Source organism: Stylophora pistillata, chromosome 3, assembly GCF_964205215.1.
Source record: "Stylophora pistillata chromosome 3, jaStyPist1.2, whole genome shotgun sequence".
Lineage (NCBI taxonomy): Eukaryota > Metazoa > Cnidaria > Anthozoa > Scleractinia > Pocilloporidae > Stylophora > Stylophora pistillata.
In genome coordinates, this window is record NC_142521.1 from 39,618,498 (window position 1) to 39,643,894 (window position 25,397).

General features: G+C 38.2%; 1 protein-coding gene and 1 pseudogene across 2 annotated transcripts in view; one reads left to right on the forward strand and one right to left on the reverse strand.

Moving 5' to 3' along the window:
* The window catches only part of LOC111342956 (mucin-like protein), a 159,462-nt gene extending 135,980 nt beyond the window's left edge, over positions 1-23,482 (forward strand). The window contains exon 35 of the mRNA XM_088752118.1: positions 21,557-23,482. Within this exon, the coding sequence (XP_088608244.1) occupies positions 21,557-21,674 (118 nt within the window). The 3' untranslated portion in view covers positions 21,675-23,482. The remainder of the gene's footprint in view (positions 1-21,556) is intronic.
* On the reverse strand, positions 227-8,725 carry LOC148736065 (uncharacterized; annotated as a pseudogene). Its single transcript, XR_015999520.1, has 6 exons — positions 8,574-8,725; positions 7,021-7,162; positions 5,569-6,579; positions 4,985-5,188; positions 3,373-4,460; positions 227-267 (listed from the first exon to the last, which is right to left on the reverse strand). The product of XR_015999520.1 is annotated as an uncharacterized LOC148736065 (transcript).
* Positions 23,483-25,397: the final 1,915 nt, after the last annotated feature.

Consider the following 25,397-nt stretch of genomic DNA (forward strand, 5'->3'; position numbering starts at 1 on the left):
TTACATTGTGTCTATAAAAGGGTATTTAAGATGATACAAAAAGTAAATTTAAACATAGAACGTGTATTTAAATTCTTAAAGAAAGAGGAAAAAAACTTTGTCGCACATTACTTACGCCGCAAAACAACACTCCTCGCGTTTAAATGTGAACTGCGTGCCATGAGTAGGTCACGTGATATCTTGACGTTTGCCTTTATCGGTCATCCAGAAAAAACCTAAATTTAAGTCACTGATATGCCACAAACACAGTTGGTTTTCTTCCTAGTGCTGAAAAAAAAAATAAAAAAATAAAAAAAAAACAAACAAAAAAACTAGGTAGTGGGCATCCTTGATTCTCATCAAGGCGACAATTTTTTTACTTTATTAACCGGGCTTGTTCGGTCAAGATGGCCAATATCCAGCCATCTTGACCTCACGCTTGGTCCAAAACGCATATCAGACATATATATATATATATATATATATATATATATATATATATATATATATATATATCGATAAATTCAGTAGCTGGCGAAAAAAAAAATCATTTTTAACGTGTCCGAGGAGAGCAAACCTACGACTTCATCAGCGTGTGATTTATTGAAGATACGCAAACCACATTAACTCCAGCCAATGAGCCAAACGATAGCCTGTGAACAGGCTCTCTGTTTGGAAAAAGTTTGGGGAATTGGGGAAAGGGGAGAGAGCCTCTGGACATACAGCTGAGGCCGCTGTTCCGTCCTCTTTTAATTATCCTGCCGATCATCTGTAAATGAGATCGTTATCTGTCAATCAATTTTGCGCGGGCATGAGTAAGCTCCCGCGAAAATTATCGAAAATTATCGAAAATTATTTTAAATTACAATGGTACAGATTTGGATGCTATGACTTCTCCAAAACTTGAAGCTCTCGAGTCAACGACACTACGATTCTCTAAGGCGATGCGAATTATGGACATAAATAGAATCTCTAGAGCCGGACACAGGTAACAATGGTAAAAGGAACAAATGCTGGTGGACGAACAAAAGAAGCTAATGAAATATCTATTGTTTACGTCCACCAAAATGGCGGCAATGACGTAACGTGTAAACCACCTATTGAAAACCGAACTTTCGGACTTCAAGCACAGCCTAGCGACAGTTTGACGATACGATGGCCAGGTAAATGATATGTTCGAGTAACAATGTGTTCAAAAAGTATTGTTTAATAGAAGATTTTGCGTCAAATCGAAGTTTTTTCAGAATTTTCAACATAACGCTGCGCAATTTCTGGCCATGAAGGCAAGTAAACAACGATCTGAGCATGATGAATTTTACCGCGTGGGCTTTGTACGCGTGAGAAATTCGTACGTTTTTCGCTTATAACAGCAAATCAAAACCTGTTTTGAATAAATCTGTCGGCCTAAAAAAAATTTCTTGTCCATTTTAGTCTTGCTTCCCATTGATAGATTCCATGGAACTTGGGATCTCTTTCACTCACAGACAAATTTGCATGTTCCCTTTTGAAATATGATGCACAGGCTCATTTACACACATGCGAAAATATTTAGCGACTTTTATCTCTCATCTTGATTTGTTAGTTAAAACGTAATAGGCACCTATCGCGTTCTTCGTCGGAAATAAGTTCTTTAATTACTCAAGAAAATTAAGGCATGGCTGCCACTTTTTTTGGGCGTGGCTACCAAGCCCATGTAAAGTCTCCTGTTGTAAACAAATATGGCGGCGAATGCCGGACAAAAATATGTCGTCGTAGTGTTGCTTCCAGCTATGGCCGGTTTACACAGTGGCTCTTTTCCGTGGAAGATCTCAGTAATCGTGGTTTTTTACAGTTACTTTGGTGTCGAGCAATCAGGAATCATTTATCACCCGTTTTTACAAAATATGTACTTTGGAAGAGAACGCGGCAGGCGAGGTAAGCTACTGTTAACATAATTATTAGCGATAAACTTAGCGGTTTGTCTTTATTCTCCAAGAACTGTGGATATTTAAAAAAGAAAAAGTGTGATCCGTTTTAACATTGCATGCCCTTTTGTTAAACTTACAACTCACACTATATACTCACCTCCCCCTCGATTTTCTCGCACGTGAAGATCAACAAGACAAGAATTTTTGTGGTGGTGGGGCACGAGTTTTCATTTAGTTAAATCTTTACTTAGGTTTAATCCTTTTGATGTCTAATAAAGTGGGCTTTGTCTTAAAAGAGTACTGCTTTGTAATTCTTTATGTCAAATGTCCTGCCACGGGCCGGCAGCTCTATGCTAGCAATTAAATGACCCTCAGCGGGTACCTTACATAATTGTACAACTTGACAATTGCCCGGGGGATGAGCAGGCTTGGAATTTACAGAGCCATAAAGTTCTGAAATTGTTGCTATTTGCTGGAATAAATGGCTGATATTGAAAATAAATTACCGATATATGTACTTCATGTTACAGTTGAGACAAAGTCTAATATATTAGACTTGTAAGATATTTAACATGAAAATTTTATTATAGGACTATTTTTATATACTTGTAGATAAAAAGTGGATTGATAAACTTTTCTTGTGATAGTGTTATATACAGTGCGTGTCATGTCTATGCCATACATGCAAGCCTATGTTTGTACAGTGTATGTAAAAGCCAGCCTATACAAATTATTTTAGTCGACATGAATCAGTACAAATGAACAGTGACTCCCCAATATTTAAGAAGCTCATCACATAAAATTATTTCTTGTAGACAGAGTATTGTTTCTTGTCTTTTTTTACATCAGTCAAACTCGGCTCATGGAAGTCATGCTTAAGACAGTATTCCCTCTCCCAGGTGTTATGTTTTTTCTTTAATGATGTACGTGTTGTCAATATCTTTGTCTGCATTCCTGAAAGGAGGTTTTGGTACTTCTCATTGTAAAAATGACTTGTTGGGTGACATTTCTGATCTTCTCTTGATTTATCCAAGCAGAAGACATCATCTGTCTCTCCCAAAATTGTTGCAATGTTTTTGCAAAGCTTTGTGGCAAGTTGCTTACTGGATTGTTGAAATTTATCACATGAATCAGTACAAATGAACAGTGACCCCAATATTTAAGAAGCTCATCACATAAAATGATTTTCTTGTAGACAGAGTATTGCTTCTTGTCTTTTTTTGCATCAGTCAAACTCGGCTCATGAAAGTCATGCTTAAGACAGTATTCCCTCTCCCAGGTGTTATGTTTTTCTTTAATGATGTACGTGTTGTCAATATTATTCTTCGTCTGCATTCCTGAAAGGAGGTTTTGGTACTTTTCATTGTAAAAATAACTTGTTGGGTGACATTTCTGATCTTCTCTTGATTTATCCAAGCAGAAGACATCATCTGTCTCTCCCAAAATTGTTGCAATTTTTTGCAAAGCTTTGTGGCAAGTTGCTTACTGGATTGTTGAAATTTATCACTTGAATTTCTGTGGTGTTCTTTTTGAAGTTGTTCTTTGAATTCAGGGGTAGTTGCAATGGTAGTCTCATTTCTTGATGAAACATTTTGGAGCTTAGAACTGCTTTTCTCGAGAGGCTGGTATTCGTCTATAGTGGAAAGTGAAGAGACATTTGTGATCTGGAGCCCCTGATTATCTGCACCATCATCTTCATCTGCAGCATCATAACAGATACTAGGTTCTTCATTCAAATTTTGAAAGGTTCCATTCTCCATTGCAGTTAATTCCACACTCTCTGCTTGCTCTTCAGTATCTTCATCCCAGTGTTCAAGTTCACTTTGTTCATTGCTTGTAGATGGCATGGGGTTGTCTGCAGTTTCATTTTCTTCATCATCACTGTCTTCGCTGTCATCATCCAGAAAGTTTGTGTGGATCACTTGAACACAGTCACCATTATCTCCATACAACCTGATGACTCTATGAGGAATTGTGATTGCTTCATTGGCTCTAGAGGCAGATTTCCCAACATTGCTTGAGGTGTTGCTCTTCTAATGCCAGGCTGCTTGACCTGAAATGGTGGAGAGATGGGCCTTGATTTCTCACAATATACCGATTTGGTACGATTGAGTTGGGAAATGGAGGTAATGCCTAATAATATTTTGAAATTTGGGATTCTTGGGCTTTCACCGCATTTCCCTGCCTGGTTTCTGCCATCTGTTGTTCAGCTTGAAGGCGGACAAGACTAGGTGTGATGACATCACCAGGGTCTCCTGTTTGTTAACTTTATGATGCCTTGCAGAGTGTTGAAATGTCTCTCTTCTTCTTCTGTGTTGGCTGACTTGCCTGAAATTATTCTGTTTTGTTTAGCAGCATGTGCTGTAAGGGAATACCAGTACCTTCCGTAAAACTTGCAGGTGGTCAGGATTTCAGGTTGGCCAATGACTTCTTTACAAAGCATGGCATGCAGAAATGCTGTGTTGTACAAACATAGCACAAGTCTTGGTGAGCGAGACTGAGCAGACAGATAAAGGAGCCTACTTAGCTCAGTCAGGGAATCCAGCAAGGACTGCACTTTGACTCCGATATTTCCTACAAAACAATGACATGATACTTATAATTATAAGATTATAATTTATAATATATCATCATAAAGTTTGAATGACTTATTTTAGAAATCAGTGCTATAGACATGTATGGTATTTTAGTATTTACTTTAAGTCCTGATGCTTTACCCACATACAAATAAAGTTAAATGAATGTATAAATAAATAATTAAATAATTAAATAAATGGTACATGCAGGCTAAACTAGGCATCATGATTACTTAGGTCAGAATTACTGTTGAGAATTAACACAATCTTAACAATTATGCAGAAAACTGTACAAATATATTTTATGAAAATTGTATTTTTATAATTTATGGAGTTTGAGACTGCACTTTTTCTAGTTACTTGACTGTACAATTTGCTCTCAGCTTTTGTAAGAGAACCTTTAAATTTGCTGACAGCTCAGGTAGAATCTTGAGATCTGACTGGGGAAATAAATTTTTCAAAGCCAAAGTATGTGTGCAGAGTTAATTAAGATCAGGGATATTAAGTATGAATTGACCTTACCTCTCAGATACTGAGCCATGACGACAGCTGCTAGGCGATAATCACAGCCACGGAGTTTCTCTTTATCAGCAAAGGTGCACTCGATGATGCTTTGAAAGTGATCACTTTCATCCCTCTCCAAGTGGGCTGGAAGTTCAGTGAGGACATTACAGATATGCTCCTTCACATCATGAACAGGTTCTGTAGGTAAGACTTTATAGCTTCCTGTAAAGTAACCATAAAAGTTAACATTTCGTGAATATACTTGTACATTTTAATTTGATTGCAAGACCCATGACTTAGTTCATAATTGTTTGTGTATTTTCATCCTGATCCTGATGTGTCTAGTGTATGCTATTGCAGAGCTTGAAACAGTTTTACTGCACACATTTTAAGTGTGTCAGGGTATAAATCTGTACTGCTTAGTACCCTTGCATTTACTAACAAAAATATTGATTTCCTAGATCTTATCACTTAAATGTTAATGCTACATGTAATTAAACATCATTAAATGCAGTGAAACAGACCAAGCGATTTTCTCCAAATTTCATTCTTTTAGTCACTGTGGTAGCATTTCTTTTATGTAGCAAAACTCAAATTTATACCCAAATTGATTTCTTCCAGTGTCCTTTCCTGATCAAAAAACATCATTGCTGGCACCCTTTGAATTCCCCCCATTTCCTCTTTCAAGGTCTCTTCAAGATCCTTCTTCTTGCCATCTGTAGGTAGCCCCCTTGCTTGGCATTCTCTTAACTCTTCCAAGCGTAGAGTTTTGAAGGGTTTGAGGCCCCCATTTCTCTTCTTTTTGTCTGCAGGCCCTTGAATAACTTTCCTCAAACGATCTGTTATTGATAAGAAGGGTTTAGAAAGTGAAACAGATAAATACTTGTACTTTTTAGCATCACCACTGCAGCCTGAACAACCAGCATTTCCACCCTTCTGTTCACCACTCTCAAATTCCTGCTGTGGGCCATCACCATGAAAAAGTCTCATGACATCTGCGATTTGAACTCCATTTGATGTCACCATTTTGTTTTTCAGGCCTTCCAAACATGCCTTCCTGGTATTTATATATGCTATTTTTTCAGCTTCTGCTGATCCACATCTTGCCTGAGGATGTAAACTTGTGGCCGTTCTACAAGCAACTGTACATCAACATTTCCTTTTCCTTGGTCTTCCATTTCTTTATTTGTGAAGTAAAGTGCCTCGTCGTACACAGCATTCACAGTCAATAACAGATACCCATGGTTTAAAAGGGTCGAGTTGTCTGCCCAGACCATAAGATGTCTTGTCCTCTCAACACGTTTCAAATAGTTTTTCAAGTCATCCAAAGTTGCAGTTTCAGGGCAATTAGTACGTTCATTTAGTTGTGCAATCCTTTTTTTAACTTGTTCTTTGGTCATAGCAGCATAATCTTCATCGGTTCGGGCATGCACGAGTCCTAACTTTTCATGTTGCTTGAATGTTCTGTCTCGGATGTCTGACAGCGGTATTTTTCAACCTGATACTGTGAACAGTTCTGTCTTGATAGTCCCGTCTTTATCAAGGACAACTTTCTTGTATGTTTGGGGTACAATCATTTCCCCAAGAATATACTCTCCACTTTCAATTTTACTCTGCAAATAAAGTGAAATGTGTAATATAATTATGTAATATATTCTTCATTCATTGACTTTCTTAACAGCTGTATATAAGCCTTTGGCGTGGCTTATCTGTAACCAGCTTGGTTTCCATGCAATGCCATATTTTTCCAAATAATAGTGCAGGGTTTTTTTTATGATTGAGTTGTTATAAAGGGTTGTATATTGAAAAACCTACAGATGTACGAAGGAAATCAATGATTAGAATTAACAATCATCCCAATATGTACTTAATATGTTTCCATAATCAACAAGGACTGAGCTTACAATAGGGGTGATAATATTAGAAAAGGCAATTGTTCACTAAATATAATACTCTTGATTCAAATCAGGTTTAAACTATATATAGAAAAGCCATTATGCTAGTTATTTTCATGGATAAAATTGATGTCCCAAACGTTACAAAACACTTCCTACCCTTAATGTTTCCCTTATTTGATCATTTGTGCGTGGTAGTGGCACTGATATCTCTCCACCCAGCATTCGGTTCAGCCTCCGTCTGGCAGCAGGAGTTTTTTCCCGAAACTGTTTCAATCTGGAGAGTTGTTGAAAATCAGACCTGAAAAAAATTTTTCAGATTTTTTTCAGGTCTGATTTTCGCTATTGCTTAAATAGCGCTATCTACTGGGAGGATCGTGCACCATACGTATCTAATACCGCAGTTCAAAATATATGAACTTCATATATTTCATTGTATCTGAGTGCATAATCTGTTTAATTGATTTTATACGTGAGACTTAAAAGGTTGGATCAAGTGTTGCTTTGATCAATTCAGCCAAATGATATTCTTTTGTTGGAGGTTAGGTTCAAAGTACTTGTCTTCTTGATAGTTCCAGGCCCTTCTCAGTTACAAAGTACTACACTTAACGTTACACCAAGTATTACAAAAAGCTTATCAAATTCGTCAATCGAGCATGTATTAGCAAGTCCAAGCTTTTCAAGTCATGAACCAATGAGAACAAACTCATTGTCCCATGAACGTAGCAGCTCTTTCATAGAGACATCAAGAATTGCGAGTGAGTCAATGAGTATTGCTTTGTCCAATGTTTTAATTTAATGAAAACTCCCAGTGTAAAACGAAAAAACAAAATGCAATGCAAATAATGTAAGAGGATGTCGGAGTATTTTTGTGAGTTTTTGAGTCATGAAATGAATGAGTCTAAAAAAATGTTTGGGAAAAGTATTGCTGCTTAGCTTCGTGAAACATAAGTTATGATTGATAAGTGCTTTTTAATTTAAGGAAAAAGGCTCGTTAACTTAAATGCAACTTCAGCGGGCTGAACGACCTAGTCTAGCAAACTTGAACTGAGTCAGAAAAATCTCGGTAACAGATACCTTTCAAGTGCCTCATAAAATTGGGACGTATTGATTAGCTGGTTTTAAAAATGTGATGGGTAGGGGGAACGAAATACCATTCAGAAGATCGAGTTCAGATTAAATCGATTCGTTTAAGACCCTCTCATTCTGGCCTTCTGATTAGAAAGAAGAAACATCAGTCCTGGGAAAGTGATCTTTTATATTCACTTAATAAGTTAAGACTAGAATTAACTACGCGTGATCCTTTCCAATTTACAGCTCCTTCAAGAGTGATTGACCGCATCTCATTGTGTGAGTGTCCTTGTGACAAGGTCTACGTTCTTGGCAGAATCATCTTCGTCAGTATCTGACTCAGGGAGCCTTTCATCCTTCACACTCAGCGCGTTTGGACAAAGTTCTTCAGTTTTGGCAGAAAACTCGAAGAAGTTTGTGTATGATTCGGGGGGCTTTCATCCTTCACATCCAGCGCCTTTGGACAAGGTTCTTCAGTTTTGGCAGAAAACTCCTAGTCAGTGTATGATTCAGGGAGCAATTCATCCTTCGCATCCAGCGTTTTGGGACAAATTTCTTCAGCTTTGGCAAAAAACTCAAGGTCTGTGTATGATTCGGAAGGCCTTTCATCTTCCGCATCCAGCGCATTTGCCGAAAGTCACTCAGTTTCAGCAGAAAACTCATGGTCGGTGCATGGTTCAGAGAGCCCTTCATCCTCTGCAGCTACTGGTTTAATGCAAGACATTCCTTCGGTTTCAGGGATTCCTCCATCCTCTTCATCAAGCGTCGGACGGAAAATTGTGTCATCCACCATTATGTACAGAATGCAATCGCCTCCGGCTTCCTCTGTCTGTTATTGCCCATGTAGCACATCAACAACTGCCCCTTCGCCAAGCAGGAGTATGAGTATTTCGTCTTCGTTATAATTCATAAATATCATAAAAGTTATGTCAGTTTCAAATTTCTCTTCCGGCTTGTTAGCACGATTAAAGTCGTGCTAGTTAGAACCTAACGCTATTTTTGGTCCAATAGCCCTCGCTAAGCCTCTGTTGATAATGAATTAGTAACTATCTTCCCACCAATAGCCTGGTTTCACAGCACAGCCTTTGTTTCTAATTTGTAAATTCCACGTGAACATCATCGAAGTATTACCAAATGAAATCCAGTCAAAATAATCGCCAATGTTTGCCAACGAGCGAAGAAGAGATTACACAAGTAACTTGTTGAGTAAGGGTGGAAATACATCATTCATTACGGCAAAACACTCAACTGAAGTGCTCACTACTTTATGTCTCGCTTTGCAGCAAACAAATAGTGAATTTTGTACTTGATGGAAGAAAACTGAGAGTGATATTTGTGTTAGAATCAATCGATAAGAAATTCTTAAGTTTCTTGAAATTTAACGCGATTGATTTTTCTCTTTTTCTCCTTCACTTTAGCTGTTGTTACCCCCACGCCCACTCCGTCAGTCGGTAAGTTGCACGGGATAATTCTCCAATAAACAAGGGGTGTTATAAAATTAATGTAATTTGATATGTTGAGAACCTCGAACGGATCGAAGAAACAGTTGATTTCAAATCGCTCTTAATAGTCAAGAAAGCGCTAAATGAAGATCAAATCAATTAAAACGTTATACCCTACCATAAATGCTTTTGTCAACACTATTAAATAAGAAAAGATTTGCAAAACTCCATGTATTATTCGATGTATTCCCAAAATAGGGGTATCGAATGGTCTTTGCGAGCATTTGCGAGCATGCGAGCAGTGTGTTTATTCTGCGAGCACGAGCAGTTGTCAAATTTTTCTTGCGAGCAGCGAGCACTTTAGAAAATACAGATGGCGAGCAGCGAAGACTTCGAGTACTTCGTAAATTTTTCGCCAGCCGGAATCTCTCTTTTATTGATAGGATACGTTGTTTTGCGCCAAGTAATAGCCAATAATCTGGCTGATACTTCCAGAACAAAACAATAGGTGCAGAGCTAAGGCGCCGTCAACCAGCCCCAGCATCTTAGAGCCAACCGTGTCCTACTTGATGCTAAATTACGTCACGTAGCTTCACATGAGTTAGTCAGGGTGGACGCTCAAGAGCTTCAAGAGTTCTCAAGGAGATGACTAGATCCAAAGCCCGCGATCTAAAGTTTTCCATCTCTTTCTAATCCGACGCTAAAATGGATGGTATGTTTTTTTGTTTATATAGTTCTTATGAAATGTAAATAACGTGACATTCGATTTAACAAGCAGTTTGGGCTTCGGTTTCGATGATCGGCAAACTGGTTTCCCGCTGATCGACTGAAAAAGATTCAACGCAATGAAGCTTTATTTATTTGGAGGCTTCTAGAATCTAACCAATTACAGCAGTACAGATCGGACAAGCTGTAGTAGTAGCTTTGAATGTCAAATAGTACTGGTAATAGTAGTATTTCTCTAGATTTCTTTCTACCTTCGCGAGTGCCTTTCGAAAGGAATTTTTACATTCCGCGCGACATGGAGACGTTAAGTTCCTAGACATGTCTCCTCGTTTGGCTAGGCCTTTAATTTTTAATCAAAATGATTCAAGCAACATTTCATTCAAGAATTTCCGGTAAAGCCCAAACGACCGAGGGTTGTTATTAATGTTGTTTTATTCAATCGGGTTTGATAGGACACCGTTTGGCATCAGATTTTAATAGTTATTATTACTAGTGGCCAGGAAGCTTCCAAGGTTGAAAAAAACCGCTACAAAATGCGATCCGAGTACACTGTTTCAAAATATTATGACTCCGTCCATTTTATTTCCCATTGCACACTGGAAAGTCCATCATGTCTACAAATCCTGATAATTTGCTCAAATAAATGGGAATTTAGATCAACAAAGGTTTGCAAGTAATGTTGTCTCCACAGGAGATTATGTCACCTCCCGTAATGTCGAGTTTCCTATCAGAATTTCCTGGAAGATAGATCGTGTTACAGTCTCGTTTTCTTGTTCAAGAGAAAGGAGGTTTAATTCATTGGGTAAAATACCCGGGAAACTGGTCAAAGAAACAACAACTGTACGGCTAGCTTCAAGCAATGAAAGCGAATCTACGGAGGGAAAAAGCAAAACCAGTACTAACAGAAATGAAATCTTTTGGGTACTTGTTACTGAATAACCTAAGAAACAAGTGAATAGATGAATGATCACATATCTGAACTTCGAAACGGTACCCCTCTCAAGCAGAAAGCGTGCGACAATGAAATATGATAAGGTATAAATCAATAAGCGAAGTACTTGTCATGGAGCTTCGTGCGTTTTTTCCGATTATACATACAGCGCCTCCAAGACAGTTACAGGCTGTTGAGGAAAAACTGAAGCCGAAGGTAGGGATGTTTCAACCTTTTTAATTTGTTTTAACCATATCATAACTGATTTATCTTTTATATATGACTAAAAAATAATTGCAAAGCAGGATCAACGAAATTTCGAGCAATCGAGTACATGTTAACGAGAATGCGAGCCTGCAAAAGGCAAAACCACTCGGTGGTTAAAGATCAAAAGTCAGCTGACGCAGTGAAAAGGCAATTATCAGATCTAAGCAACAGAATCGATCACACCCTTCATCCCGTGTTCAAGAGTCGCAAAATCTGTGAAGATCTCAGAGTAGGTGAGCGTAAACCTCCTATAGTTAGCCAACAATGCGTTGTATATAATTATAAATGTGATCTGTGTGATGCAGAGTACGTCGGGTACACCAGCCGGCATTTACATCAACGTATTAATGAGCACCGTAATTCGGCCATCGGCAAACATCTAAAGAACGACCACGGCCTACAAACCATCAACGACCTGACCAAGCATTTCAACGTACTTAAAAAGTGCACCGGGAAACTGGACTGTTTAGTTCGTGAAATGCTTTTCATAAAGAAGATGAAGCCCTCTTTGAACAAACAATCGGATTCTATACGCGCGAAACTATTTATTTAATAGTTTACATTTATGAACTCAACACGTGCAATTTATTGAAATATTTTAAATATTTTAAACTTTTTACGTTTGCCACCTTCGTACGGTATAAATTAACTATTCATTTTTATTCTCTTCTCACTTGAGAATGATGACATGGAGTCATCGAAACGTTGTGTGTTTTTCTCGCTAGTGTTTATTCTTAAATACTATTAAAATCCTGTCATTAATTACGACTGCTCCTTTACTATTTTCTGGTCAACTGAAGCGATAATTGAAACATTGATAAATTGCATAATAAAGAGGATTTTTCCTCGAGCCTTCGATGAGTTTTGAAAGTATCACCATTTTTCTCAAATTTAAACAGCGTGTGATACCAAACCCACGTGGATGCTTTTTCTTTTTACTATAATATAGGATGGTTCTGGGGTGATCCTCACATCAAGACACTGGACGGTGGTAATTGCACTTTTAACGGTATTGGTGAATACACTATGGTCGATGCACGAAATGGAACATTTCAACTTCAGGCCAGAACAAAACTTGCTCCGGGAAATTCAACAACAGCGACTATCTTCTCAGCAGGAGCAGCTAAAGAAGAAAACACGAGCACCATCGAAGTCAAGGTGAAAGTGGGAGGTGAGCTCGCTCAAAACCTATTTGAATGTCTCCATTTCACTCGAGGAAGTTACGAAATATCCTAAGCCACAATCAACGCAATACAACTGCTTTAAAGGCAGCTAAAAGTTACGTGTTTTACCGGTCGAAGGAATGCAGGGAGAGGGGGTTGGGGCTCAATAAGGTGATCCTTTCTAGAAACCATTGTCAAATTGTCCCTTCGGAACCAAGCCCTAATGAGGTTATGTTTTGATGAAAAGGCAGATAGCTAACTTGGTCGGTTTATTGGCCGGATGGTTGTAATGATAAATGATATTATTACGCGACTCGGGCAGTCAGAGGGCCAATAACTAAAATCAACCAATCAAAATGCTCTATTGCCGGTCCAATATTCTCTAAGTATTGGACCGGGCACTGTCCCGAATGGTCCCGAATGATACCGCACTTGTGTCCCTTTGAACTTCAGTCGTGTAATAAATCTCTTATTAACCAAGCTTGCTCGGAACCGTATTGGAAAAATATCGGCCCTCGGTCTTTTTTGTACGGACCTCACTGCGCTCGGTCCGTACTGTCAATACCTCGGGTCGATATTCTCCCAGTACGGCCCTCGCGCTTGGTTAATAAGATATATATATATCAGGTCACAAAATTGTCCTATGATAATATCTCCTATCCTGTGTTAAAATAAGATTCCAAAAATAGAAATAGCTAAAATACGAGCCAAGAGTCGGTTCGCTAATCACCTATATTAAATTACACTAAATAGTAGCCAGTTTATCAAAGAAGACATAAAACCTTAAGAATTGAGTTTCGGGCGCTCGCACCGTCTTATACGGAGGTTGTGAGAATATTGCTATTCAGTAGGGATGAGCACATTGAGTGGATGGTTCTCTAAGGAGTATCTGTAAGGTATCTTCATTGGGGATCCATCTAGTAGTAAAAGATGTCTAATGACAAAATCTTGGTATCTACCGATAAACGTTTATGTCCTGAAATTTAGAAGAAACAAGGTTAAAATGGCGCATTTTTCTGATTCTTTTTTGTTTTTGTTTTTTCTCGCTAAGGTGGCTTCCATATATTGATTGACAGTGAATCCTATTATGGCTTCAACAACTTGACAAATAGAACTGAGGAGGTTGGTAGGAATCTTTCTGTCTCCAAAACAGACAAAGACTGTTTACAAGTTTCCTTTCCGTCAACATCGTCAATGCAGTTCTGTGAGAAAAAGGAAATGATGTCCTTCGTTGTAACTCTTGGCGATAACGTTAAAAACGCCACGAAAGGATCGCTGGGAACATGGAACGATGACGCTGAAGATGACTTTACATTGCCTGATGGGACAGTTTTATCATCGTCGTCATCACTGAGGGAGATTCACTTTGGTTTTGGTTTAAAATGTAAGTACAACTACCATCAAATATCACATTAACTTACCCTTTGGATTTGTAACATGATACATCCACAAAGGAAAATAGCAGAGACATATTTGTAACTGCCATGATGCCCAAATTAAACACATCGACAGAAAGGAGTTCCCTAAACGGGATTTTACAACAATCTCTGCAAAAGAGGGACCAAGACGTGCAAATGAACTCTTCTTTTTAAGTGCGTACTTCAATATATAGATGTTTCGCTGGAATTTACCTTATTGAATGTCAAAGTCAGTCATTGTTTATTCTTAACCTATGTTGTTTTCGACGATAAAAATCAACGGTAAAGCACGACGTTTCGACCGTGCTTCGGTCATTGTCAAGTAAATGGCCATTCACTTGACAATGACCGAAGCACGGTCGAAACGTCGTGTTTTACCGTTGATTTTTATCGTCAAAAGTTTTAAGAAACCCTTGCTTATAAGTATGTTGTTTTCATATGATATTAAATCTTTAACTCATATCATTTAGGGCAAATCAACCAGTCCCAGTCTCTTTTCATTTATGCTGGTAATGAAAGTGGGACTAGCTTTTCGGACCTTGATTTTGTGCCTATGTTTGCCGATAACATCACTTGGCAAAATGACAGCATAAAAATAAAAGCTAAAGCACAATGTGGAGATGATCACGAGTGTCTGTTTGATGTAGCTTCCACCAACGACTTGTCTGTGGGTCTGGTAACCAGAGATATAAGTTTCCAGCTGGTGAATAAATCGAAACAACTTAGTGAGTACCTCTTTTTTTAACTCTTTTTTTTAATTTTTTTGTTCTTAGCCCTTTAATGAAGACAACTTCCAAGACAGGTCCACCTATCATTCAAGTGGTATATTACACAAAACATAAAGTTCCTCACAATGTCCTTTGGACAGAGAAAAATGATTTCCTCTCATTACCGTTAACAATATGGAGAAGACAACAGAGTGAACTACAACAGAGTGAACTTCAAACTGATATTGATTCAAGTTAATGATTTTGTGGTTTTTGAACCTGCATTGGACTTAAAAATCATAAGCTAGCTATATTCTCATAAGAATTAGGGGTAAAAACATTTTTTTTTTTCTGCTATCACAGACAACTTACCACCCAAGATAGTAAACACTTCCGATGAAATAAACGCCACACTTCACAAAATAATTGAACTGAACATAACAGCTGAGGACGACAGCGCCATCACCTTTCGCGTGATTAACAAACCTGTGGGAGCCACTTGGAACCAAACTGGAAACGTTGTTGTTTTATTGGAAAGTTACGTCATCACAGAAGGTAAAAGCTATGATCACAAACCCTCTCCCTGGCTAAACCAATCATCCTTTATTTTTTACCATTATAGTTATTATTATTTTATAATTAGAATGATTATTACCTATGTGATCTGATTATCTAAGTTAATCGGAATTGATAGTCTGCGCAACTGATTCACCACTGATGTTACCAACTGGAAATAGATCGGAAAATATCAGAGAAGTCAAAATTACTTTTAGTACTCATAACTGACCAACTCGAAGCAAAATACACCTTTTTTACGATAGAGAGGTAGCTGAGATAAAACAAAAAAACAGATTGACAGCTAGATAACTAAATGAATGATTAAAGTATACCAAGCGATAAAGTAGATTTAATTGTTAGTTTTATTCATTTATTCTACCACTTACACGCACACAAAAATAAATTACAGTTTTTTACATCAATCTAAATGAATAACCCTGACAACATTATTTTATAACAATTTATCATCAACCTGGATAAAATTACAATATAGATTATTATTAATTGTTAAAATAACCTTTATTTTGCACGATTTTCATTAGATATTGACGAATGCAAAAGTGACTCGCCAAAACAATGTGAGCATAAATGCATCAATACCCCAGCTTCTTTCTTTTGTGATTGTAACGATGGATTCAAGCTAAAAGATGACGGGCGCACCTGTGAAGGTAAGAAAATCAAATTAATGTAGCACTCATCATCAAGCCGATTTCAACACCGGAGAGGATTTTGAGTCGAACAGGTACTAAAGCAAAGTATTTATTGCAATGACTTTTCTATAAAATGGGCAGGGGAAAAAAGTCAACAACGCCACAATCTTAGACTACGAAATGCATTTCTTATTTCGGAGAGTTTACCTAAATTCATCTAAGCTGGCACGGTTCATGTTATCACGTCAGAGATCGCGACGATTAAGCCAACCCCCGCCTCGTTTCGTCCGGTATCGATATAAATCTTTTCAAAGCCCTTTTCCAGGTGCTGAATGCAAAGCCCGTTGAGATCCCCGGTTTGATCATAGCACCTACTCCATAGGAAAAAAAAAAATCGATTCGACCCCTAAAATCCAAACATGTTATAAATAGACGGTGACCTTCGAATACTTGAATGTTTATTCGTGTCATTCGCCAGGCATATAGATGTAATTCGTAAGAGGAGAAGCGGTACGCTTCCTGTGAATAAATTTGTCACGCTCCACGTTTAAAAACTAGGGACAGTGTTTCAAAATACGCTTAAAGAATAGAGTATAAAACGATTAAATTGAGAAGAAATTCACCTCTCAATTTGTTTTCTTTGGGAGAGGAAGTCTTTTTAAATGAGATTAGGCTTCTGATCAGTCGTACACGTTTCCCCGTCTGACGGTCACCCAAGTGCCGAGAGGAGATCTGTTTGACTTTCCTCCAAAATACTATGTGGCAGGGCCTTTACGAGCTCACTGCTCGTTTTGTTGCTAAATCCTAATTAAAGCTGTCTTTCACTCATTCCACGCTTCTAACATTGACCTAGTAGGCCATACAATAGGTTACATTTCCACCCTGCAGAAAACGATAGAAAAATAGCAAACCGGCGATAGACATATCAGTCAGATAATATTACAGCACTCGCGGTAAGCTTTCCTTTTCTGCGATGAGTGAGAAAAATGCAGAGAATGGGCATCAACTCCGCAATTCATCTTGTTTGAGTGTGACCCTTTGGTATTGACAGTTTTCCTGCAAATCAAACAGTATTTTGCAACGGTACCAACTGATAATGAGTACCAATTATTTCTTGTAGATATTGACGAATGCGATCCGACTAGTAAATGTGTGCAGAAATGTGAAAATAGTGTTGGTAGTTATAACTGTTCATGCAATACACATTTTAAAACTGACCCTACTGATTGGAGGAAGTGTGTTGGTAAGTGGTTCATTTCTAAGAATCTCAAACTATAGCTATTCATTGTTTATGCAAATAGAAATAGTCGAGGACATAATTTCAAAGATAGTTATTGGTCTTAGGCAGTGTGTTTACTAACCACAAATGCCCATCAGAAACCTTTAAATGGTTATTGTTGTGTCTGAGTCATCCAAGGAATAGTTGGCAACTTGGTTCCCAAGCTATAGCTCAATACGGCAATGTCGTACGTAATTACGCGCCGTCTTTTCCTATTGAAGAAAAATAGTGGAATCCATCCTATCCAAACTAGAGGGAGACCTTTTTACGATTAGAAATTCAACATGGGTGACTATCATTCTTCACAATTTCCTTCCGCCAAACAGAAATAACAGTATTGGCATTTCTGACTCTTTACCGGTATTAATTCCGATGACTTTTCCTCACAGCCAAAAACCCATGTACTTCTGATTCTGACCCTGGTTGCAATCATGTTTGCTACGAAGATAGCAACAAGCAAGCAGCTTGTACTTGTAGAGCTAATTTCGAGCTGCAAAGTGATGGAAAGACATGTAAAGGTATGTATAAGATTCTGATCTTTTTGTTTTCATTGACCATCTATGGAACTATATTGATGAAATAATTTCATAATTACTGAAATAAAGGGACGCGCAGAAAGCACTTGAGGATCAATAATGTTCGCTGAATTTTGTGTCAATCGAGCCATTTATCACTTAATATTCTTTAAGCAATATTTTAGTGTCTTTTCCCACGAATTTTGAAGGATTTCATAATTAATTTTTTTGGCTTCTGGGCTCCCGCAGGGCGATCCCGCATGACGTTCAGAGCTGTTTTCCTCCAAATTTCATTTATATTATCTGTGCAGTAGCATAGACGTTGACCACACATGTCCAGTGTATGTGTAGAAATCAAGTTGGTGCCGATTACATCAAAAGGGTAAAAGTAAAGGACCCGATCCCACTAGCGCGTCGGCTGACGCGCCGGTCCACCGACAGACAGCCGACACGCTGTCGACACACCACCGACACATTATCGACACAGCATCGACACACTCCCGAAACACTACCATACACTACCGACACACTACCGACATACCACCAACACACTACCAATACACTACCAACACGCTGGTAAGATCAACCAGGAAAAGCAACGTGAGATTTGTACCAGTTTCATTTTCACTTTGGGTAACTACTTGAAGGATAGTTTCCATTTGATTATAATCCACAAATGTACTTGCTTTGTTTCGTCTGTTGCTATCCAAGTCCGAACACAAAAATAGGCGCTGTGGCCCATTTTTTTCAATACAAAATGTTATAATCACTCCTAACCGAAATACATTTTGTTCTATTGCCAAGTTAGTATTTTTTTTCTCCTTTATCTCTGTAGACGTTGATGAATGTGATCCAACTAAAGATCTTTGCGATCAGACTTGTACAAATACCCCAGGAAGTTATATCTGTTCGTGTAAGAAAAGTTTTGAGTTGAAAAAAGATGGCTACGGGTGTGAAGGTAATTGTTTGCACTCTGCGATTTACTCATACCATATTGAAAAATTATTGGCAAAGTCTCCACTCCTTGTTAACGGGGTGCCTCACCTCGGCTTCGCAGCATTGAAACCTTATAGCTCTCCAATCAGAAACTAATTCTCTACACTGTCCTGTACATTTCTTGTAATTTTTGTTCTTTGAATTTATTGGTAAATCAAAGATATCCCACATTTGATGTCTTTCTATCTTCCCATTTTCCTTCTGCTCGAAAACGTTTTGATACTGTAGTGAGAAATACATCTTTAGTCACTCTTAAGAGTGATAGATTAAGCGGATGGCAGTATTCCTACTCACTCCTTAGGGTTCAACAGTCCATCGCAGGTAACCTCTTTCATTAACTTCTCCGCTGCACTCAATTACCACTATATAAATTGTGTTCTCTTAAGCCTTTTGCCTTTAATTACTAATAATTGCATCTCGCTGCTATTATCAAGATATCAACGAGTGTTTGGATGATGACACGTACGAATGTCCGGATAAAAACCAGAGGTGCGTCAACACTCGTGGCTCTTACAGATGTGAATGTGTTCAAGACACGTATTACTTTGATGGAAAATGCCAAGGTAGCAAATTACTGTTAATTGGAAAGAGATATACTTTATTATTTTTTGAGAGAAGAAAATAAACGCAATTCATATCTGAAAGCTGGATTCTGGAAGGACTGGATTGTGTATAAACAATTGTCTAACCTCTCTCTTCTTCCTGGACACAAGTATTGAGAACTGGGGAACGTCACTTGCCCAGTTTTGGCTGTGGAATGTATAGTTACATGATGCGTTTAAACAAATGGTACGCAAACTAGAATTGAAGACGCGAAAAAGACGCGCAGCTATTACATTAAAAGAAAAATCGAGATGTGCAGTTCGAAGCTAGATCAGATTAAATTGGAACACAAATTACCCGAATACCATTGTCCCCATGTATCCAATTCATCGTCAGATTTTTTGTAACCATCTAGGTTTGAAGAAAAACCAGCCACGTCCTAAGCTACTACTTCCTGAACCCCGTAACGCATCAGAATCCGAAAAGGAAGAAGCTGTTCAGTTCTCAATTCCAAGTGGGGTAAGTAACTTTTTTTGTTCGACAACGATATCATAGCCAACAAGTCACAGGGAAAACACGGGACACAAGACGTGCATATATCACACTTTCAAAAGCACCCTGATACTTCTTAACAAGAGATGTTTGAATGGGAATGATTATCTGTGTTCGGTTGTAGTTTCTTGTAGGAGTTGACAAGGACCATGCAGACTACGACAGCAAGACGGAAACTTTCAAGTTTCAAACAGCAAACAGGCCGTTACTCGAACAAAACTCTCATAAATGACACCAGCAAAAAGTTCTCAGTGCTCTTAATTGTAATTAAGGAAAGATTAGTTTATTATTCACCTGGAGGGCTGTTTGCTGAACGAATTTTTGTCGTCATTATTCATGTTTTCTTTGGCAGCTTGAATGGGACTATGATAGAGACAAGTCGTTTAAAACAGAAGTAGCGACAGTCGCATCAGATTTCTGCAATAAGAACAGGACAATGTGTGGACTTAAAGATTCACGGCGGAAGAGGTAATTGTGTCTAAGGTTTGATATGTTATTGTTGCTGGTTCAATTACAAGTTTGTTCGATAAGTTTGTCAGTGGTTTGTTTTCCTGTTCTCTTTCCCTTTTCGGTTTTGTTTTTGTTCTGTCTCTATTATTATTTTTAGTTACGGAGAATATATGAAGTTCATATATTTTGAACTGCGATTATAGATACGAATGATGCACGATCCTCGCAGTAGAGAGCGCTATTGCATAAATAGCGGTCTCTACTACGAGAATCGTGCATCATTCGTATTATTATTTTTATCGTTATTAGCATTATTATCATCAACGCAATTTTACAAAAATCAAAATCTAAGGCATTTTGGCATTGTAGACAAAAACATAAAAAACATAAACAAAATATCATCTCCTTTGATTTTCTTATAAATCTTGAGCTTGAATTAGGAAAAGATAAGATGCTACCTTAAAACGAGTGTCCTATTTACTGTAAGTTATTATTTTTGTCATTATGTAATTATCTACTCTTTAATTAATTTTTTTGTTTGTTTTTTTTTTTCGGTCTGGTTTTGGTTTGCTAATGTTAACGCGCTAACGTGTTTTGACTTTATGCGTTTGCCGTTTCATCTCTCCAGACGTTCTTCTCATAACGTCCTTTACGACTATAAGAAAGTTCATCTCCTGCCTGGTTATCCCAAGAACTCATCAGACCCTCTCCGGGTAGCATTTTACGTACTGCAGCCTGCTTTTCTCTTCATCGGAAATTGCACAGCTCTTCCTCGTGACGCCTTGGTGGCCATTATGAAAGCTCACAAGCTCGACATCGAGAAAGTCATAGGAGCAAACATCTCTGGTATAGAAGCGTTATTCAAACCCACCACAACTACAGAGTCACCAACAGGGGGACCAGCTGAGCCAGCAGACGATAGTTGGAAATGGATTGTGATTGGTGTAGTTATTGGTGTGGTGGTCATTATCCTTATTGGTTTGCTAATATTCTGGTAAGACACCATTTTATAAATTTGAAATAATTTTCACTTAGTTGCAAAGACAAGTTCATAAACCCATCACGCGGCACGTACATAAAAGGATGATGCCCAAGGCAGAATTATTTTGCAAAACTTAAACATTTGGTGAGGCATCTTGAGTGACTATAAGAGACTGCGATGAATGTCACGTCCCAAGGCACCACCTTATAATATGCTACTGAGCTAGAAGGGGTTAGTTTGTTCTATCTCGAATAAAACGTGTTTTTGCGTCTTCTTATGAAGAACTCGGTGACGTGCTGAAAAAAAATTATTAGATTTCGGACAATAACGCAAGTTTAAAGTTTAGTGTTTGTATAATCCTTCTCAGAACTGTATCTGTGAAAGAATAACGTACCGAGTTACATCTCACCTTCAGTACGTTAACATTAAAAATATTCAATTTTAGCTTAAGAAAAAGAAAACGTGATGTGAAACCCATAACAGACCCGTCTCAGGAGGATATTGCTGTACAAGAAGGAGCGAAGAAAGAAAACAGCTTGGGGATTGGTTCCCACTCGGCATAATTGGTAGTTCATAACGCAATCTCAATTTGCCCTGGGTCGTTTACTTTGCGTGTTATCACTATATCTCAGTGAAAGTGAATAACAAGGGAAGGGAGGGAGGCCGTGTGTAATACTGGATTCCCAATTTGGTGTCCACTATGGGTTAGCATAAGGAAGTCATTCGATTTGACTACTGTTTCAGATATTTTTACTCCAGGATCTGACGAACTGTAGCTTTTTAAAACTTTCGTAAATAGTTGGCGATAATGCTCTTAAGGCCATACTGCATTAATTAGTTACCCATTCTTGCCCAACCTTAAAATATCAGTTCTGAGGGATGAACAAGCGTTCAACCATCGTCCGGGGGAATGGGAAGGAGAGTAGTGTGAGTGTGTGGTGTAGACTGATTGCTTAGTTGGTAGATTAACAATGAACTGACTACATTTTGTACGATAACTTGGGGAATCAAGATCGTTCATAAGCTATTTTTTTCGCAGAGCTCATAACAGTAACGAGTGCACCCAAAAATAGCCCTTCACATGATATGGAGAGGGGAGCGGATGGGAATTTTCACATTTTCCGTCTTCTCCACCCCGTAATTCCCTGCCTCGTCACTTGCATCCTACTGTCACGCGATCTATTTTCCGCCAACGATCGTTAAGAATATGTTTTATCGCGAGTAAAGAGAGGGCGGTGTCATGGTGTGTTGATAACATAGTTCGTTAGGCTTTTTTTTTTTTACTTTTTTAAACGAATAAAAACCCTTTTGTATCAATTTTTTTCTTAAAGATATGTAAGATATCGTATTCTGAGTGTTTTCAGTCCGACTCATTTTGTGCGTTAATTACCATTATAAACTAGCAAAAACTAACGATAAAAACCGACGTTTCGGTGTCATCATGACGCTATTGTCAAGGAGAAATAAAAAATGAAGTTTGTGGCAAGGTGTAACACTAAATTAGCATAAATATGTTACGAGCTAATTAAACAAATACTTTTGCGCGAATTGAATCGCTCTGCACGTTCAGAGTGGGTTTTAAGTCTCTGATGAAAAGCATTTCGTTCACCAAACAATCGAACTTGTTACTACACTTTTTCAGAATGCTAAAACGTTTCAGTAGGTCTTTCGGGACTTCGCTGTGCCGTTCGTGGTAGTGTTTATATATTGAAGATGCCTTTCGTTTATGTCCATCCACGCGTGTGTGTAAGTGTCCGCGTGTATAGCCCACATAACCCGCATCACACAGGTCACATTGAAATTGATAAACGACGCGTTGTTGGTTGACAATCTGTGGCTTGATTTCTCGTACTTTAAGATCTTGGCCAACTTTGCGGCTAACAAATACTGGCTGGACAGTTGTCTGCACCTTCATGCTAAGATTCTTGTAGTAACAAGTTCGATTGTTTGGTGAACGAAATGCTTTTCATCAGAGACTTAAAACCCACTCTGAACGTGCAAAGCGATTCAATTCGCGCAAAAGTATTTGTTTAATTAGCTCGTAACATATTTATGCTAATTTAGTGTTACACCTTGCCACAAGCTTCATTTTTTATTTCTCCTTGACAATGGCGTCATGATGACACCGAAACGTCGGTTTTTATCGTTAGTTTTTGCTAGTCTTTGCATTTCTAAGTCTTTATTGATAATTACCATTATATTCATTTAAACCCCAGTTACGAAGTTATGGTTAATATTCACTGTAATTTACACAATTTGTGGTATATAGTAAAAAGCAAAGATAAAAGCATCCAAGTAGATAATTAGATTTGTTTATGTCAACGCCGACAGGTTTGCTACCCTCGTTCAATGATTAAAGTTTTACAACAAAGCTGGATTTCATTGTTATTGAAACAAATTTATCTTGATATGTAAAATTTATTCAGTCCACAAACACAGGCCGCATCACTGCAAGTCTGTAGGTGGATTAGCAAGCAACAAGTCGCACCCCCCCCCCCCCCATAGGATAGAAACAAACATAAAGCATACCACAATCACTGAGTCTAAAATAAGTTATTGAACTCAACTAATAGATAATAATTTGAACCAACTTCGAAAACCAAAGTCGAGTGCACCATCCAATGCAGTCTATCCAACTGCCATATTGTCATACACCACTGCGACACCAGTTGGACGTGAACATACGGCTTGAAAGTGTTTGACCAACAGCACTTTTTTGAAAGGAATTCTGGTGACTTGCATTGCCAACTCCATTCACATTTTGTTTATTTTTCCCGACAAGAAATCCCTGCCTTTTCGAGCGGAAAGATTCCAAACCGTGCCTGAAGCGTCTAATTAAAACAAAACTTGGAGAAAGATAAAAGTGATATAACTGAGCCACAGGTACTCTGCGATGGGCAATGGCCAATACTAGATTCATACGTGATATGCGTCCTAACTACAGCTAGGTTCAGCAATGTCGAAAGAAACATGTGAACCATCAATAGAAAGAGAATTAAGGTGAATTGTTCAGGCCGCGTTATGAGGTAGACAAAGATTTATGCAGGACGCGTGTATGCTGGTAATATATTCCCCAAGAGGACTCAGACATTTTCTATTTGTCCCACGCTCACAGCGGAAAAGAACATCCTTCTCTATTTCATAACTAATCTTAAAAAAAATACTATCTTTTTTCTTTTATTTCAAAACCTTCTAGAGATACCAGGAGAATGACGATATTTCTCAAAGAGGAATTAAGAGAACGGTCATTCTTATATGTTAAATGTTCAGCAAGCAACCGTGGACGATAATTCTAATCTTGTACGTTGGATCAGCAGTGATCTAATCGGCCCAAAATAACGAATATAAATATAGAAGCAGGTCCAAGACAACGTAGATAAGTTTTAAGACGGAGCATTATATTTCGGCTGGCCAAACCTGAAGAAGGCTGGTTTGGCCAGCCGAAATATAGTGCTCTGTCTTAAAACTTATTTACGTTGTATTGGTCTTGCCTCTATATTTATATTATTAATTTCCCGTATTGGGAGGGGGGAGGGGGAGGAAGAGGATTTTGGTAGTGTTGTGATACTGTGTAATATTCGAAGCCCCTCCCCCTCATTCGCCGTCAATTGACGGTAAATTTTCGAAGAATGATTTGCCATCCGTTTCCACTGAAAACCATGTGATCGCCGAAAATTTTCTTCCCCCTCCCCAACCCCCCCCCCCCCCCCCGTGATAATACCTGGACTCAGTCCATAAACGAACCCCTCGTTGACCTTTATCCTTATGCAAGAAAAAAAACAAAAAAAACAAAAAATAAAAACTACACGAAAACAGCACGTACAAGCATTGGCCTGGAACAATATTTTATCATTTTTTATTCGAAAGTTTGATTATCTTAAACCCTTTTTTAGTTAACCATTACGAACGTTTTAGGCATTATGGTATTTTGTGTTCTTTTGCGCTTACACGAAACTTATCAGTAAATTTTTAATTTGTTTCCACAAGGCCTCTATCAATATGTCTGTCGTGTAGCATGACAAATCCCCTCATGACTGGTCCTTTGGGATATGTTCCAAATTGTTTCCCTCGAATTTCAAGCATCAAGACTCTTCGAAAATGAAAACAAAGTACTCCTTGGGACAGGTCGTCAAGTCTTTTATATAGTACTTGTTCTCGATGCACCGGGAGCTTCCTCGTGATTTAAAACTGAACGAAATAATTCTGGCTTTGCATAAATCGCTAGTTTAGTTATTTATGTCCTAGACATTGCCAGCTGCTTCTCTCATGAAAAACTGGCGATCGTG